This window comes from Etheostoma cragini, chromosome 3, assembly GCF_013103735.1.
Source record: "Etheostoma cragini isolate CJK2018 chromosome 3, CSU_Ecrag_1.0, whole genome shotgun sequence".
NCBI classification, from domain to species: domain Eukaryota; kingdom Metazoa; phylum Chordata; class Actinopteri; order Perciformes; family Percidae; genus Etheostoma; species Etheostoma cragini.
The window spans coordinates 13179772-13199198 of NC_048409.1; the positions used below are offsets into that span (position 1 = coordinate 13179772).

Sequence of the window (19427 nt, forward strand, 5' to 3'; positions counted from 1 at the left end):
ATCACAACAACGAGGAGTGCTTTTGAATCTAAACATCCTCAAAATGAGATGACTCCTACAGTACATATGTTGGACGGAGCAGACCAACTTAAGAACCAAGCCTTACTTAAAAAGATCCTTGGGGCTGGGATTGATTCTGTACCACTTACGGGGATCTTGCCAACAGAGTTTTGCTGCACTGAGTCAAGTGTGACAACTGAAACAATTGGAGCAGGTGAGATTGATCATATTGCTTCAGACACAATGTATGAATCACAGGCCGGAAACACAGCAGGAGATCATTTAAGTGCAGTGCACAGTCCTGACACAAAACCAGAAAATGGTAACTGTAGCACTGACCGACCTGTACCTGGAAAGGCTACATCACAGGCCACCAACATTGAAAATTCAGTACTTTCACCAGCCACCGGCGATTCTGACCATGACACTGTTGAGACTACCCCAAAACAGGCCGAGGGTATGACTGTTGACACATGGAGAGTACTTGTTGAAACTGATCATTTGGAGAGGAGTGGGGAACTTGAAGAGAAAACAATACAAATACACTCTCGCAGAGAGACCTCTAAAGCTCAGGAGGCTGTAGCAACAGATGTCATGTTATCTGAAGCTGAAGAAACTACTGCACATAACATTGTAAAGACTACAGAGTGGACACTGCTCACTGAAAAAAATATGAAAACACAATTAAATAGAAGAGCAGCCAAAGCTGAGATATTTGAGGCACAACATGCCACCAGGTCAGCGCGCGCTGTGGTTAAAGAAGAGCCGGGAGTACAAACGTCTGGGCGCAGGCTGTTACTGCCGGGACCAGAGTCCGAGTCGGAGCTGCCACGGCTCACACACAGGGGAGAGTCCTCCCCTCATCTTTATCTCTCTGGGTAATATTAATGTATTATTTTTTAATCATGCTTTAACAAATTATAGAACCATACTTTGCACGAGTTATGCTATTAAGTAGCTCACCCATCACAGCAAATTGTTTTCTATGTTCACTTAATTGGTAGTCACATGGTAACGAGCAGGTGCAATTCTGATGATCCAATATTGAGGACCCTGCTGCTTATGAGTATTAACTTTGTGAGTTGCCATGGTGCTTGGGGATCAAAACAAAAAAACAGCACAACGTGGCCGGGTTAGCTCAGTTGGTAGAGCGGTCGCACACACAGCACATAGATGAGGTTTACTCCTCAACGTAGAAGCCATGGGTTCAATTTCGACCTGCGGCTCTTTGCTGCATGTCGTCCCCCCCCTCTCTCCCCTTTCATGTCATCATTTATCCTAAAATTAAGGGCCTAAACCCCCCCAAATCACTCTTGGAATGGCAATGTAGGCGACTCGGTCAGTCCATAACCTTGGTAACCCCTTAACTTTTCATGCAGCTTATTTTAACCAGCTCTTTAGTCTTTGGATTTTGACTAAATAATTGCAAAATGCATGCCTTTGGAGAGTGCTAATTAGCAAGTGATAGCATGTTCACACACTAAACAAAGCTGGTGAATATGATACATGGTAAACATAACTGTTCTCTCAAAGCACCATTGTGTGGCTTGAGACTGTGGATTCTTGTTTACGTTGAATAAGACGCTGTTGGGCAGCTAATCGGAATTGTCAGTTGAGGAACGTTCTGAAAGAGTACCTGCTCAACTATGACAAAGGATTCAAGCAGTGAAATCATTCACTGTGATGGATTACATATCTCAGCAAGCTTCAGTTCGGAGCCGAGTTTCATTATACAGCAAAACAAATGGACAAATTGCTGTCTGGAGAGTAAGAAATTAATCTTTTAACTTTAAAAACCTGCTAAATCAAACTTTTTTTCATGGTCAGCATTAATATAACATATGAACCTGTATAGACAAACATTACACACCAATGATTTATATTTCCAGTGTAACAGAAGTTTCAGATGACCTGTGTGGCAGTGGGAACTACACAGCAGAGATGAGTCTGAACCTGGGTGGAGGTGTAGAGCCTGGGGATTCTGTGCCTGCCTTGGGGACCCTCAGAGTGGTTATCAACCTGAAGACAAACAACAGTCGGGTAAACCTCGAGGTCACCTCATGTTGCTTGTCTCCGAACATCCAGCCTGACCTTAGCAACTCTACCTGCTGCCTTTTCTCCAGGTATGCAGCAAAGTAAAGTGACTGGGAAGAGGTTGTGTTGTTTAAAGTTAAGAGGGGTATTTTTCGCCGTGTTTTCATTTTGGGGAAAAAGAAGCAGCTCAAAAAAAAAAGAATTTAATATTTAAACTAAATATAGAGGAGCAGAGGCAGCAAATACAGGATGTACACAGTGGGAAATTGACAGTACATTTACTGATTTATGTGAAGCCATCTGGACTGTATTTCATGAAGTGAAAAGCACGCACTTTAGTCTTTCCTTGTCAGCTTTTTTATTTTTTAAATGCTGCTTCACATAGTGGACGGAGGTTTTCAAAATATATGGTTAAAAATCTGTCTTTTGGTTTTTAGAAACATATATTAGGAGTGCACGCATGAATAATGCATGCAATAAACTTTTCAACCTCTGTAACAGGACCAACACCACCTGGCCAGACTGCCATTGCTTACAAACCTGTTTACTAGAGAAACAGTATTATTATAATTCATCAATCCAGGGAGTTGCAGGTTCATTTTTAAGAGCTAAATATTCTCTGCTTAGTAAACAGAGGGCCGCTGAAGGTTGATGGTGTTATCTCTCTGAGCCAGCATCACTCAGATAAATAGAAATTCAGTGTGCTCCTCCACACTTCAAAAGGCAGCGGTATAAATGCATCTAAAATGTGTCAAACTGTGAAAAGGCTGTCTGTTTTTACAGTGTATCTGTACAGAACACTTGTTAAAGTGTGAACACCTAGGCCAAATCTTTTTAATATGTCTGTGAGGTGGAATGAAGAGAGACTGCAAAACATTCTTCATCCTGAAATCATAAAAGTAAACCCTCAACATACTGATGAAAACATTCGAGACGATAAAGCTGAATTTAAATACCTTGGGTTTGGTTGCAGCTGTCCCGGTGGTCCTGCTGCACGCCATGCTTTGTTCTGTTGCACCCTGCTACGCCCGGCTATGCCACGGACTACTACAACCACACTACTATTTCTAGTCATTGTTGTATTATCTTTATTGTGACTACTATTGCCACTGTTCAGCCCACCCCCAACCAGCACCGTCAGACACCGCCTACCAAGAGCCCGGGTCCGTCTGAGGTTTCTCCCTAAAAGGGAGTTTTTCCTCACCATTGTCGCACTAAATGCTTCCTCTTGGGGGAACTACTAGAATTGTTGGGTCTTTGTAAATGACAGAGTGTGGTCAAAACTACTCTCTCTGTAAGGTGTCCTGATATAACTGGTTAAGAATTTAAACTATGAAGAAAATTGAACTGAAATACATAACCTATTCACTTTATGCAGCATGAGTAATGATACTAATGTGACAGCAACATTAAGTAAAAGCTGACTTTTTCCAAGGGTTTAATTTCGCTTAAGGTCTCAACTCAATATAAAATATTGATGGCAAGCTGCCTTTTTTCCTGCTTTCGTGGTTATTGATTAATACAGATTTAATGGCTTGGGACAGCTGTTTCTCTTTTCTTGCAGGTTATTCACAGTTTTACCATTTTTGCTTTCCGTGCAAAAATGACTCTACTAAAGGTTTTACTGTGTTTGTGTTCGGGGCCTCAGGTTAGCAGCAGAGCCAGCGGGGATCACAGTGCTGCCCAGTGTCCTGTCAACCAGTGCCAGCTTCACCATCAATCTCTTCCAAAGGATTAATTACTCTGTAGTGTACCTACACTGTGATCTGAGTGTCTGCCTGAAGAACCAATCTGACTGCGAAAGGGTAAGGCTGCAGTGGATGCACGCTGTAATGAATGTGAAAGGGTGAGAGAACGAGCGGCTGAGAGTGATTTAAATTTAGTGACACCGGGTGTGACACTGTGAAAACAGATGAGGAGCAAACAGGTTGACGTAGACGGGTGGGGGGGAGGTGGGGGGAACCCAGGTGAGTGATGAACTGGAGAGAGGTAAATGACTACATGGCCGAATATGATGGAAAAACTAGGAAGATTATTTTCAAGAAAGAGGATACATAATTATCCTAAATTAGAAGTGAAAAGGGAGAGTGTTGGGTTATTAAAATAGCCTGCCAGAAACCACGTTCTTAATGTGACAAGAGTGAGATTTACTGACTGAGGCTGACAGCCAAAGACGCCCAGCCTAAACCATCTGTCATGCCATTTTGCACTGAGGGTCAGATAAGGTATTGGTAAAGTTACAGAATACACGCTGATACCAACTACTGCCTGAACAAGGTCTCTGATTTATAAACTGAATCATCTGACAAATACATGTCACAGGGCGGAGGTGAAACAGAGGATAACCTCTGGAAACTCCTTTTGATGTCTGCCTTTGTAGAGCACTCCTAAATCTCTCTGATGAGGCTACTAGGGTATCCTCATGTTTCAGTATCAACAGAGGACAATGCTCAGTTTAAACGCTCCTTCCACATTATCCGCAACTGTCTTTGTGTGCTTCCATTGACGTCGGGCTACATATTTTTCCTGAAACATTTCTTTTATATGTGAGCTACTATATGTCAACTAACTTGTTTGAAGTGCTCCGACTAAGATTGGGCCGCTTAGATTAAAAGAAAGACTGTAGCTTTTAAGTTAAACGCCTATTTCCAGATGTCTATTTGAAAAAGATTTCTGTTCCTGCCCTTTCATTAAAATAAAAACTACCACTTAGGAAAAGAGGTTTTTAGACGTATTTATCAGATATGCAGCGGTATTATTTTAGTTACTATTTCTGTGCACTGTTCCAGTTATTTTGGATGATTAACAGGAACGCCATCCTTCTTCCAAAAACCTTCATTACTTAACTGTCATTTTTCATACTCACATGCTACATATTTCCTTTGTCGTTTTGTAGCAGTGCCTTCAGCAGAGGAGTGCATTTTCCTTAGAGGGTCCAGAGGCTGTTCTTACCAATCTCAGGAATCGAATATCATTTGGTCCCATGTTGAAAGAAGTGAACAATTCTACCTTCCCAGGGGAGATAGGTAATTATTAACTGTGGCTTAAAACAAAAAACATTTGTTCTGAGATAACACGGTCTGCATGTGAGATGCTTCAAGACAGGAAATGAGAGATGGCCATGCCATTTATCAATAGCACTGGGGGAGGAAACGTATAAGTTCCTCCTTGTGTATATAGCTATCAAAAGGTTTATCATGGAAAGCTACTCAACAAGCGCGTCTTCTCGGTCCTGGTGCCAAATTGAAACTGATCTTTTATTCATGAGGATAGCGCATGAATAAATCTTGGCTGTAGCCTCAAGTCAGATGCCTTCTCCGTTGTGATTTCCAGATCCATCCGAGCTGGACTTGGTTCTGGTCATCGTCAGCCTGGTGGTTGGCTTCTCTCTTGTCACAGTGATGCTGCTGCTGGTGTGGCTGGCCTACCGTCGCCGGGCGATCTGGCTGCTCCACTCGGCAGCTCCACCACAGGCCTGCTGTGGCTGTCTGCGCCCAGGAGGTGACTTGATCCTACCCTGACCAAGGAGGAACCATTGCCAATTAAACTGATCACGTCTTCATCAAAATAGCTGCCAACAAATACATTAGTCAACAGACAGTGGAGCAGTCAATCATATTAACCGTAGAGCAGCGGCGGGCAGTCTTATCAGCCGGTACAGGCCAGACTAGATGAGGAGCAATACAATTCACACCTCTCATAGGTGACACAGCTGTTGCAGTCAAATTTCACACTTAACCATGCGCAGTCTATTATCATTCACTGAAAATAAACACCATCACCCAATAGAAAAGATGCTCTGATCCCTTTATTTACCCTCAGTGGCAACAAGTCAATACTCTTTGTATCCCAGTTTGAGATTGATAGCCCGTTAATACTGGTTTAATATAATGCATGCATTCTTGGCTTGACAGTTATATTGAGCCGCTGTGATCGACTGTTTATTGAAAATGTCTTTCATTGGGTTAGAGAAAAACACAAATACTCTTTTTATCAATCAAAATGACATATTGCATCCAAATATCGTAATATGATAATGGAAAATAATGTAAAAAAGGTTAATCTTTAATCACTATCTAACATTTAACAATTTAATGCATATATAACCTATATAACAGTTCCTTTACAGAACTGCCAGTCAGGATGAATGCATGATCATTGACTGTGACTTCAATTTATGCTCTGAATTTCTGACTTGGATCCTCTATCATTACAATGGAATAATATAAATTATGAAAAGCTGTCTATTTCTATTATTTACACATCACTTCATTCATGTTAAGGATATGAGTGAAAGAACATGATGTACTTATAACACTGCGATTCTTCCTTTCTCACTATGTGTGCAGGACCACAACTATGCTTGAGCTTAACACGCTTCCAATAGAGGTTGAATGCAGCAGTTGGCCTTGTGAATTTCACTAGTAGCAACTGTAAAACTTTGAAAAGAATCTTGGAAAACTTTAACAATTCAGTAATAGTGATTACAAACTTAAAAACAATGTCTCTTGCTGCATCCCAAATGAAAGGGTTCAAGCTCTTTTTTTTTCATTCGCTTCACAACTAAATGTCACTTTTTGGGTTTACAGTTAAACCTCTACTGCATGGTGTTGCCATATGGCAACAAATTATTTTTCTTAGTGTTTTTCACAGTAAATCATATAAAATGCATCTTTTTTTTTCTGTGGATAGTTCTTTTATTTTGAAGTGGTACTCATTTGATGACTTTACATACCCACAAAATCCTGTTTCCCCGCCCCTTTTCCGGACATGTGCCACACTAAAGATCAAGTTCCAGGATCAGCCAAAATGTAGTTTTTCTCGGTTTTAGAAGTATTTCTTTGAAACCAAAAAATTCAACTGTTATCTGGGGAAAGTAAACTTTAATTTTTCCTCTTTTAAACCAGTTAAAATACTATAGTTTGTCTGTAAAAGGCTAAAATTAATTTGTTGCCATATGGCAACGTTAAGCAAATATTTACGTAAAATGTGTACATTTAGCCTGATGGACTCAGATTGAATTACTATAACTTTAGGCTACTCTAACACTATGTTTGCAATTATTTATAATATTTTAAAAGAAAAACATAAAATGTATTTATATTCTGTTATTCCAGCCATTTTGTAATTAATATATTATCTAAATTATTAATTACCCACTAATGTAAACGGATTGCTCACCAATAAAAATGAGTTATTCCAAAGGATATCATGTTGGCTCACTCAAAATATCTGTTGGTCCACTGACATTTATAGTCAATAGACCCTTGTAGTCTAAATAGGGATTTCCTAAAAGGAACAATATGTATGAGAAATCTCTCTTCAGAAGCCATATAGTTCGGTAATTGGAAGTGTAGTCAGTGTGTTGTGCTCATTTTGCCCCTAATCAAGTAAACTGTATCCGTGTGTCTTCTTTCACACGTGTATGACAGACTTATTACAGTGTTATTATTAATAATTGTCAAAAACTACAATTAAAACTAAACTAATTTGACTGTAAACACATTGGGCTATACTTTTTGATACATATAAGTTGAATTTGTTTGGTAATTATTTCAATAAAAGCTTTTTTTTGAAGAAATAATGTTTTTTTTTGGCACTTTCCACAAATGCGCGAAAGGCACCAACTACCCCCCCTTCAATTTTAAAAGTTTTTTGTTGTTGTTGCAATTGCATTATTTAAGAATCCTGGAATAATAAAAACACATCATGACATTTTTACTATGTTTAAAAAATAACTTATGCAATAGAGGGTTAAGTGCAACACTAGGAAAGCCTTACAGAGAAGATAGTTAATAGGCGTGCTTTTATCCCCATATGTAAATATTCGGCAATTAAGCCCATTTCTATAATTGCCCTGCATTTGAGTCTGGCCGTTCAAAACAACTACACACACTTTGCCTTACTTATTTTCAGAAACTAGTCCTATTCTAGCATAACCTGACTGTAACTGTCAAAATAGTTACCTTTTGGTTCATCCTAGGAAGAAACAAAGAATCACCAATGAAGAAAAAAGTACCTCAATCAGTAAACTAAACCTAAAAAAAGTAAATTGTAAAATGTATACCATTAGCCCACAGTAAATAAACAGTTAATTCTCTTTCTATAAGCAACATATTAACTTCAGAAAGCTAATGTACCCACAGAAAAAGTACTTACAGGAAATACAACAAGGGCATTTGGGAGGAGATAAAAGATGCTTTTCATTTGGTTGTTCACAGCTTTCACTAAAAAGGTGCAATTTAACTATGTAAGCAGAACTCCTAGAGCACTGTGCTAGCAGGGGTTGCTATAGCCAGAATCTTCAGGGTCATTTCACATCATCACTATAGAAATTAATGAATGTAAATCAAGGTCAACACAGCAGGCAAAGTTTATACAAAATATATTTATATCCATGGAAACAGATAATGCTGTATATTGTGTGAGGTTTAAGCAAAACTCCTAAGATTTCAAAATTAGATGAAATGGATTTGAATCAGTGCACAAAAGAGAAATATATATTCATATTATAATTTCTTCCTCTCACAAGCAAATCCTAGACATGCTCTTCTTCAGCTGCCTAAGTCATGATTTACAGTGTTGTTACTCGCTCTCACGTATCTTTTCATCTTTTGAATTCTACAGAAATATACTGGTAAAAAATCTGCATAAAATACAGATTTGATTAAAAATGTTCATTGCTCTTGAGAGATACACAGGAACCAATTAATGTTTGAGTTAACTTACAGTTGTTAAGCACCTTCTACGCTCACAGAATATAGATCAGATACACTGGAGTTAAGCTTGTTAGTTATTAGAGGACATGAGGGCCAATAGAAAAGCCTTTGGCTCCAGCCACTCAGCTTACCCAGCGTGGGGGAGCCTGCTAATGCAACTGGCTGAGCTGGGAGATGTAGGCTTCATCAATGAAGACAGACTTCTCCCCTCAGGTAGCCGATCAGGAATCTGATCACGAGTGCCTGGTTTTCATTGGAACATCAATCCATGAGTCTGTCCTAAATAATAGTGTGAGTTAGCGAAGCATGAAACTATGGCTGTCAATGAATGTTAAATTGATCTATTATCATGAATGTATACCGAGAGTTGAAGTGTTAGGGTGTTTGGGTGAATATTGTATTTCAAAAGTTGATGCTTATATTACCCAACACAAAACAACAAAAAGTGTAGCTTTAGTGTATGTATTCAAAATATGTTAATGATGATGCTCTTTCATCTTTTTAGGATTCTGCTTATGTGTTAGATATCAGCTAAACAGCTTTTAGATTGTGGTCAGGTAAATGTAAATGTGCTGCATTTATATAGCACGTTTCTAGTCTTAACGACTACTCAAAGCGCTTTTACATCATACAGGATACATTCACCATTCACACACATTCATACACTGCGGCCAAGGCTGGCGTACAAGGTGCCACCTGCTCATCAGACAAACATTCACACACATTCACACTCCAATGCGCAGCACTGGAGGCAACTCAGGGTTCAGTGTTTTGCCCAAGGACACTTCGACATGGAACTGCAGGGCCAAGGGATCGAGCCACCAACCTTCCGATTGGCAGGCAACCGCTCTACCACTGAGCCACAGCGCCCCTAGATAGGGTCAGTGGTAGAGCAGGCGCACATGTACTGAGAGGTTTATGACTCTATGCAAATATCTAAGGTTCAAATTTGACCTGTGATGATTTCCTGAATGTCTTCCCTCTTTCCCCTAACTGTCCTGTCAAAAATTACAAGGTGGAAAAGCCCAAAAAATTATCTTAAAAAAAAACATAACTTTTAATCAGAATCAAAAATACTTTCTTGATTCCCGAAGGGATTTTCTGTGTTGTAGTTGCATCACTAGTATAAATATCAAGTAGAAATATATATTAAGAAACATAAGTAATGTGGATATGTACGGTATTTACATAGTTAAGAGGAAAAGATCCAGTGTTTTAATATGCTCTATATATAGTTAATCTATAATCTTAATACAGTCTCACAATAATACGTTTACAGCCTTTTCCCTTTATTATGTGTGCAACACAGACACAGGCCATGGGATGTCTAAATGCAAATCATCCCACAGATGTGCATCCTCTCGCTACAACATACCTGCAGGGCGAGCCAGCAGATTTAAAAAGAGCAAGGAGGGGGGGAAATCCTATTGAAGTAAAGTTCTTAATAAAATCTAACCATCTCTTTGAAATGAAATCCTAAACAAAGAGCCAGAAGCGTAGAAGAGATGTGACTGCAGAATCCTGAACGGTGGCTCCTCTCTCATGAGACATACATTGAGTACCGATTTACTTTTAGTTTATAAAAGCAAGAGAAACACGGAGACAGTAAGAGGACAGCTGCCTGGTGAGCGTAGCACGCAATTGTGAGTTTGTGGTGGAGATTTGCACCACGGCAAATAATTTACTAGTAAGTGTTGTAGAATCACAGAAAACAAACACACTAAACAGTCATGACATGCATGCTGATCAATCTATGTACAGTAAGGACAATAAGTATTTGAACACCCGGCTATTTTGCAAGTTCTCCCACTTAGAATTCATGGAGGGGTTTGAAATTGTCATTGTAGGTGCATGTCCACTGTGAGAGACATAATCCCAGAAAAAATCCAGAAATCACGATGTATGATTTTTTAAACTGTTTTTTTGTATGATACAGCTGCAAATAATTATTTGAACACCTGTCTATCAGCTAGAATTCTGACCCTCAAAGACCTGTTAGTCTGCCTTCAAAATGTCCACCTCCAGTCCATTTATTATCCTAAATTAGATGCACCTGTTTGAGGTTGTCAGCTGCATAAAGACACCTGTCCACCCCATACAATCAGTAAGAATCCAACTACTAACAGAGACAAAATTGTACATCTCATTACCAACATTGATTTTCTCAAGTGTCCAAATACTTATTTTCAGTTGTATTATACAAATAAATAGTTTAAAAATCTGACATTGTGATTTCTGGATTTTTGTTTCAGATTTTGTCTCTCACAGTGGACATGCACCTATGATGACAATCATAGACCCCTCCATGATTTCTAAGTGGGAGAACTTGCAAAATAGCAGGGTGTTCAAATACTTATTTTCCTTACTGTAACTGAATCTGTAATTAAAAGGGGAATGTTCAAAATAATAGCAGCGTTGTGTTCATTTAGTGAGGGGATTGACTCTGAAGAAACAGGTGACAATTATGACCCATATTTAAGGAAGGAAGGAAGCAACTGTTGTGCATGCTGGTCATAGTGCCTTTCACACTGAAATTCTCAGCACAATGGGTCGTTCCAGACAATGCTCTGAGGAACAGCGGACTTTGATTAAAAAGTTGATTGGAGAGGGGAAAACATACAAAGAAGTGCAGAAAAGTATAGGCTGCTCAGCCAAAAAGACTTCAACAACCTGAGAAACAACGTCCAACTGCAATTCAAATGGATGGAAGAATTGCAGAAATGACAAAGACTCAACCAATGATCAGTTCCAGGAAAATCAAAGACGACTTAAAGTTTGCTGTAAGTACTGTAATGATCAGAAGAAGGCTATGTGAAGCAAAGCTATCAGCTAGAAGCCCCCCCACAAAGTCCCATTGCTGAAAAAAAAAAAGACATTCACTGAATAGGTTGAGATGTGCTAAAGAACACATTCAATGGCCAAAGGAGAAATGGTGCAACATTCTGTGGAGCGATGCAAGCAAAATTGTTCTTTTTGGGTCTAGGGGCCGCGGACAGTTTGTCCGACGACCCCCATGCACTGAATTCAAGACGCCTTGCTGATGCTAGAGTTCTACCATGTCACCAAGATCTAATTATTTCAAATTGGTTCTTGAACATGACAATGAGTTCACTGTACTAACATGGCCCCCACAGTCACCAGATCTCAACCCAATAGAGCATCTTTGGGATGTGGTGGAACGGGAGCTTTGGTCCCTGGATGTGCATCCCACAAATCTCAACTGCAAGATGCTATCCTAACAATATGGGCCAACGTTTCTAAAGAATGCTTTCAGCACCTTGTTGAGTCAATGCTACGTAGAATTAAGGCAGTTCTGAAGGCGAAAGGGGGTCAAACACAGTATTAGTATGGTGTTCCCAATAATCCTGTAGGTGAATGTATGTGTTTGAGTTTGTGAAGAAAAATCCAAATACTATTTTCTTGAACAGCCTAATATTCCTTTTTCTTCACTTTCTGTAAAGTTAGAACACAAACTTGATCAATTTTGGTCATGTTTTGATTTGAAATTGAATGTGCTTTGTTTTCAGTGCATTGGTATTGCAATTAAAAGCTAGTCTAAGGATTTTGAGCATTATTCACGTTTTTTTTTATAAACACGACTATTATTGTTAACAGAACTATATATATATAACGCCAAAGCTACTAGTGGCCCAGAGGAACAAATTGTATGAATATGTTTGAGTGTGTGTCTTTAAATGCTCATGAGTTTATCTATGTATGTACATTGCAACAAAACAGGTCTTTAATGTTCTCAGATAAAGTCAGCCGTGAAGGTGGTTAAGTGGTGGTAAAATATAACTAAATAGTCTATAAAACAGAGCTGCAGGTGGGAATAAGAGGGCAAAGGACATCTTTGTTTCCTCATTTTCTTGAATGAGCTTCCTATTACGATAATCCTTTTTCAAAAGCCAGGCAGTTACAAGCTTTTCTCTGAAATAATGCCCAGCTTTAATCATGTGGTTAAGAGGAAATCCACGATTTCAAGGACTAGGTCGAGGCAGGTCACACATCACAGTTCCTACACCATCCAAAAAGTCAGCTTGCGGCTATGCAAAATTCACAATTCATATTAATAAATTTGTATCTAATAAAAAACAATTTACAGTGCTAAATACAGTCCATGACCTGCTCCAGCAGAGAACGACGCAATATCTTTTAACAGAAAACAATTTCCCTGAACACAGTTAACAGAAATAATTCCTTTTATTTTTTTCTGTTGAAAACAATAAGTCTCCGAACACAATTCCGTTTGAAAGGTTTTAATCTAATTCTGTTGTTTGTGTTTAAGGGACGACCAGCCAGACTGACTGTTAATGATTGATATGAGACAAATGAAGCTCAGTTATTGCTAGTGTCACAGTAAATACTTTCACACATAATGAACGCTTGAGTTTTGCCCAGTAAAGTATTACATTCATTTTTCCATACAATTTACCAAGTAGTTTAGGAGTGTACATGAATAAGAAGTATTATGAATTTTAATATGTTAACAGAATTTTCTTGAATTGATTTAACTGAACATTTTTGGTATTGTATCAAACATACAACTTCCTTTCATTACTTTATTTTTATTTTAAAGACTCAAGGTCCAGATAAAAAATACACACAACACATTACAAGAGGGGTAAAAACCAAACACAAATACATATTGACAAACTGTATCACAAAAATATCACAAAAAAGAAACATACATATAAACCTACAAATAGCAATGCCCAATAATTAAAACAGGTGCGTGTTCCAGTATTCCAGAAATTTGACGAATATCTGATATCACGCCAAAAACTGAGCCGTTCCATTGGAGCTGTTGGGGGCTAAGTGCCCTGTTAAAGTGCAGTTTGATGGAAGTGGATGATTCATTAGGAAGTTTATTTACTGTATATATAGACCCAAATTACAAACTATCCTACCTGATGCTCTGTTGGTGCTGAATCAACTTATTTCTTAGGAATCTTAGTTTTCCTTTCAGGAGTATGACGAGTGCAGTCAGGCATGTGTTGCCTGCTAAAAACCAGCTTTGCAACATTGTAGTGCAAACAAGTTCTGTGCCTCAGCTCCTCCCACGAACGGACAAAGTAGTCTAGCAACTGCGTGACTCCACATGCCTTACACACAGTCAGCTGCCACTGATATTTATGAGTATCTATGTTCTACGACTTTTTCTTTCCCACACGAGACAAGAGGATAAACCTTGATCCTTGTTGTAGGATAAGACAGCGAGTGTCACGGAGGTGTTCATGGATTGCCTTGACGGATCTCCTGGGCAGTTCAGGAACTTCAAGAAAGACGACTTTGAAGCTGACTGGATTAAGGTGGCTGAATGCAGATTTGGTCAGGTGTACCAGGTCAGGCTTAAACGCCAGCGGGAAAAATGTGCCCTGAAGAGCTTTCACACAACGTTATGTGCAAACATTTACAGGTAGGATTTAAATTTTAAAAACTAGCACAAATTGTCATCATCTCGCAGTCAGGTACAAGCAACTGTCTGAATTTACAGCAATTTCTTAGCATGTTGGCACAGTTGTGTACTTTAAAATTAATATTGCACATTCCAAAGATCTTGTGGTTTGATTAGTCTTTGCACTTCTACGATGTTTGACATACCTGTGGTAAAAGTTCAAAATACCCATTTAATGCCCAAAGCAAATAACCATAATAAGATAAAGCATAACAAACATTTGTTTTCCATCACAGAAAAACAATAGACGAGGCGTCCAACATAGCCAAAGTGAAATTCAAGAACGTTGTGTCCATCTACGGACTGTGCAGTGAGGCGTCTGCTGTGGTGATGGAGCACATGAGTAATGGATCGCTGAACAATCTCCTAGCCAGTCACACTTTGATGTGGCCAAAGAAGTTCCAGATGATTCATGAGGCCTCTATGGGAATGGATTTCCTTCACAGCATGACACCTCCACTACTCCATCTTAACCTTAAGACATCCAACCTTCTACTAGATGATTGTCTCCACATCAAGGTCAGTGAAACTCAGAGAAAACAAAATGATAAGATTTCATTACAGTGAACGCTTGACATTTCCGGGCTCCGCATGCTCATTCTGTATAACTCTGAAATTCTTGTTTTCCTACTAAGATTTCAGATTTTGGTTTAATCCACTGGGAAGAGGGCATGGACAGTAAGTTGTTTGTGGAGCATCTGACAGCAAGAGGGAACATAAGTTACATTCCTCCAGAGACGTTCAGTCAGTGCCTCGATCCTCCAGGAACAACATTTGATGTTTACAGGTGACTCGCCAAGGGCATTTTCAAAACTCAGCGATTCACTGCTTTCTCCCCCCCCCGATTTAATGTACAATTTGCACAGTAACTTTGCACTGTATATTTGTAATCCATCCCAAGTCAGTGGGACTTGCTTTACTCATGTCGGACTCCCTCTCTCTTACCATTTTATATGTATTGGTTTTGTTTTCCTAAAAAGCTTTGTGTTTTTTATAGAGCTACTTTTATAGAAGTGGGACTGCCATATTGTTCACTTTATGCAGGATATGCAAAAGTGAAAAAGTTATGACTGAGGTGCCTCTTTCTGCTTCGATGTACAGCTTTGGAATTGTGATGTGGGAGATTCTTTCTCAGCAGAAACCATACGCAGGTAGGGATGAATTCATTTAAAATGCATCCCATCTTCATAACCAATCTATTATTGCAAAGGTAAATTGTAAACCTGTACTGCATAGCACACATGTGGTAATGTCTACTAATAGATATTCAATATTTCATTTAAATAAAATGCTAAAAAAAGGTTTGCACATGTAGATGCAAAGGTTTCAACGATAGACATATGCATATTGGGAACGTTAATTTAATTTATGCTACTCATGAAGTCATGGTTAGTGTTTGTCCCTTTTAGCAACAAACCTTTGGTAACAATGACTGAAACCTTGATCTTAAATCAACGGTTTTCAAACCTTTTAAATCCAGCCCTTGTCTAAACCTAAACTGCCACTTGGAACTTATATTTTGTTTTATTTAATTAAAAATGGCCACAAGCTAACTTTTTCAAGAAGTAGTTTGAAATTTTGGGAAATGCCCTTTTGGCTTTCTTGCACAGTGTTATACAATATTGATACCACTCTGTCCATTTAACATGAAACTCAATATGTGCTGGGTGCATTCCTACCCACTCAGACCAGATTTTGATACTAGGTCAAAACATAATTGGCCAACACGGCATTATGACTTTGCGTTACCTGCCAACTTTCTTAATCCAAGGGGAGTGCTATCTGTACATGTTTTGAGTTACCTGCGTGTATGTCTGTGCTGTATACAGCGGGCGTACACATGCATTTCCCTTGGCATGCCGTGTTTTCGCCACTTGCCCTGTTATCGCAAAAATAACATGTATGAAGCAACGGTTGAGTTTAGGAAAGGAAGAAGCGGTTGGGTTTAGGAAAAGAAGAATGGGGATGGCTTTAGTAAAAGAAGAAAACATTCAGGAATTACTGGAATTGTTAGGTGTTGTAAATTATAGAATGTGGTCTAGACCTACTGTATCTGTAAAGTGTCTTAAAACTTGTCATGAATTGATACTATAAAATTGAATTGAAAAGATGAACAGGGCTGGGTTTCGGAAAAGAAGAACAGGGTTGCTTTAGTAAAAGAAGTAAGCGAGTTTAGGAAACGTGACATGATCCCGATCTTCTTGGTGAAAGTCCTTGGTTTTACGCATACGCCAACCCGTCAAGCCTCCATACGCGGATTTTCGGCCTTTCATACTACTTGCAACCGCGTAAATTCACACACCATCGCAAGGTAACTCAATGGCTTTGATACACACACTACAAAACGAGTATGTGTAATGCTAACACGCCAACAATGGCATACGAGTTGGCATGTCATACACACACACCATTTCATGAGATCAGCTACAGCTCACTAAAATGCTATTTCTTTTTCTGCGCAAAAGTGCGAAAACTGTAAAAATCACAGCCTGAAACTCGTATCTTCACATAAACCGGTGTGGTGTGTTGATTTAATGTTATACTGTGTCATTGTGTTGCTCTACTGTACATTGAACCTTTGACATCTATTTGGCCCCAGGGTGCTGTATGACCACAGTGCTCTTACAGGTGTCACATGGTAAGAGACCCTGTGTGGAGATGATACCCGAACAGAAGCCACGTGAGTGTGATCAGATGATCAATATCATGAGGCAGTGCTGGGACCAGGATCACAGGAAGAGGCCACAGTTCTCAGGTGCAGAAGTCAAAAGACAACAAAAAAGTTCCACGCCAACTTTCTAATTTGTATTTAAAACTCTCAACTGTAGCTCTTTGAAATTCATGCTCTTTAACAGAAAAAGCTGATTTTCTAAATGGATTGCAATGAAAAAGAACACTATTGTCTGTTATATAATGAGATTCAAGTAATGTAAGTGAGATGGATCATGATTACTTAACATTTTGCACCAATTTAAATAAAATGTAAAAATCCTGAAGCTCGAGCATAATGACATACTTGAATTTTCAAAGCTCATTGGTTTATCGCCAGTCTGCCCTAAAAATGAAACTAAATACATCTTTTAAAAGATCATAGCACACACATATCAATATCTGGGCTGCATCAATAGAAAGATACAGTAATTTGTCAAATGTGTCTGATGTGTATAATTTTGATTTTGTCATTTTAATGTTACACTAAATATTTCTGCCAAAATTAAGCCAATTGGTTTTTACCTAAATGAGATTGTCAAAATAAAACATCAACGAATGCTATTAAACTGTGTTAATGTGCACCAAACAGACTCTCACACACTAAAAGGAAGGACAAGTGCCAAATGATTAAAACAGACATTTTCACATCATGTTGAAACATCAGTGTTTTAATCTGCTGCAATAAGGCATTTGGCACTTCCCTTCACTTCCTTCTTTTGGTCCACACTTTAAAACAAAAATGTACCAAACACAGAAACCATGTGGCTTGAGAAGTTGTGTTAATGAATACAAAGTTCATGTTTATTCATAAACGGCAGCTCTTCCAAAACCTTGTTACCTTACGTATGAATGAATTGACCGGTAGCCTAATTCATGCATGACCGTTCATTCTCTGGAGTGATCCAACTGTGAGATGATCTATAAATTACATTTTCTGTGACGGCTGTTTTGTTTGCAGACACTGTGAGGAAAACGGAGGCTCTGAGTAAAGTCCTGAAGTCTCCAGGACCAATCCAATGTCACAAAAATGGGGTAGAGGGACAAGAATCGGAATATCCTTGGCTGGTTCACCCAATGCATAAAGTTAGTTGTGCTCGATGCTCCTCTTGAATTAAACTGCAGTATCTACTCCACATTTGGCATAATGAGCTGCTTAGGTCAAATATATTATAAGGAAAAATGTGAAAAAGGTAATGCAGTTTACACAACAAAAATAGTAGAGGCTCTGTGAGGATGTAATTAGGCACAGTAACACTTCATCTGATTTGTTGGCCACGTGATGGCAGTTGTGAACAACGTTGACTTAAACGTTTTGACTTGATACACCAGCTAGTTGCTAACTTGTTCTGACTGCTGTTTGGTGCTGAGCAGGTAGTGTACAGTGGAACAACAGTATTAGAGTGGACCCAACAGTAAAGCCGAACAGCAAAACAATGAGGTGTAACTCCCAATGCTCTGTAAAGCCGAGAGGAACTGCGGATACGGGGGATAATTCTCTGTAGGTTTGTCACTACAAACGTTGCCACTTTGTTTTCACATTTCACAGGAAGGTATAATGTTAATCATGTTGACTCTCAGTTTGGCGTGGTAGCATTCAAACATTTGCAAGAATGGCAGTCGTTTTGCGTTAGATTATTTTGCGCTAGACCTAGAGTATCATCTGAGGTCAGGGGATCACCAAAGCTATTAGGATGCATCCTCTACGCACCTCTGGAAATCTTTACCACTTTTCATGGCAACTAATAGTTGTTGAGGTATCTCCCTAAAAATAAAAACTGCTACTTCATAGTGACGCAAGAATAAAATCCAGGTGATTGCTAATGTCAGTTGGGTTCATCCTGTAACATGAGTGGCATTTTTAGCTGCAAGTGTCGTTTGAAAAAAATGTCTGTAAACATAGGGCAAGTATCACTATGCACCAACAGTAATGGCGCTTACCTTTTGTATGTCACTCTATAGCTGACTGTATTGAATTCTCCAGGTTGGACTGGATTCAGTGGGACATTTGTTATGCAATGAAAATAAATTAACCATATACAGTTTAAAGTATAAATAATTACATCATTAATAAATAATATTTGAAGCAGAAATGATCAAAAACCTAGTATAATTTTTCTATTCAAATAAATGAAATTACTATGCTTGTAAATGTCCTCACCTATTCCTTTTATTAAAGAAAAACATTTGATACATTTGAATGTGCTTCTAAATCTTTCAACTTAGGCGCACGTATTCCTTGGGATTAAAAGTTTGCGGCAAGCCCCGAAACAGCCATGCTCAGATACAGTGCTTTGATGATTGATGTCACAGCAAATAACTTTAATACTATTTCTGTTCTCTTTTCCATCTTAGATTGCATTGCCTGAGGTGCCTGGCCTTCCCTCAGGTAAACACATAAAAGATTATGTTCAATCCAGTACAAGCCTGGAGGGTTGACATTTAATAATTGATATTTACAGTGCTGTTCCAAGTATGGAAATGTAAAGTCGGGGGGGGGGGGGGGG

At 38.9% G+C, this 19427-nt stretch overlaps 2 protein-coding genes across 2 annotated transcripts in view; both read left to right on the forward strand.

Annotated features, from left to right (window-relative positions):
* The first annotated feature begins 658 nt into the window (after positions 1-658).
* LOC117942533 (uromodulin-like 1) lies at positions 659-5995 on the forward strand. Its single transcript, XM_034868038.1, has 5 exons — positions 659-878; positions 1890-2123; positions 3683-3839; positions 4931-5060; positions 5368-5995. Exons 1-5 carry the CDS (start codon positions 673-675, stop codon positions 5553-5555), a joined length of 915 nt encoding a protein of 304 aa, XP_034723929.1. The 5' UTR covers positions 659-672; the 3' UTR covers positions 5556-5995.
* Positions 5996-13841: 7846 nt separating this feature from the next.
* The window catches only part of ankk1 (ankyrin repeat and kinase domain containing 1), a 9942-nt gene continuing 4356 nt past the window's right edge, over positions 13842-19427 (forward strand). The window contains exons 1-7 of the mRNA XM_034867932.1: positions 13842-14172; positions 14448-14730; positions 14847-14998; positions 15313-15362; positions 16811-16966; positions 17882-18006; positions 19276-19309. Coding sequence (XP_034723823.1) covers positions 13991-14172; positions 14448-14730; positions 14847-14998; positions 15313-15362; positions 16811-16966; positions 17882-18006; positions 19276-19309 — 982 coding nt within the window. The 5' untranslated portion in view covers positions 13842-13990. The remainder of the gene's footprint in view (positions 14173-14447; positions 14731-14846; positions 14999-15312; positions 15363-16810; positions 16967-17881; positions 18007-19275; positions 19310-19427) is intronic.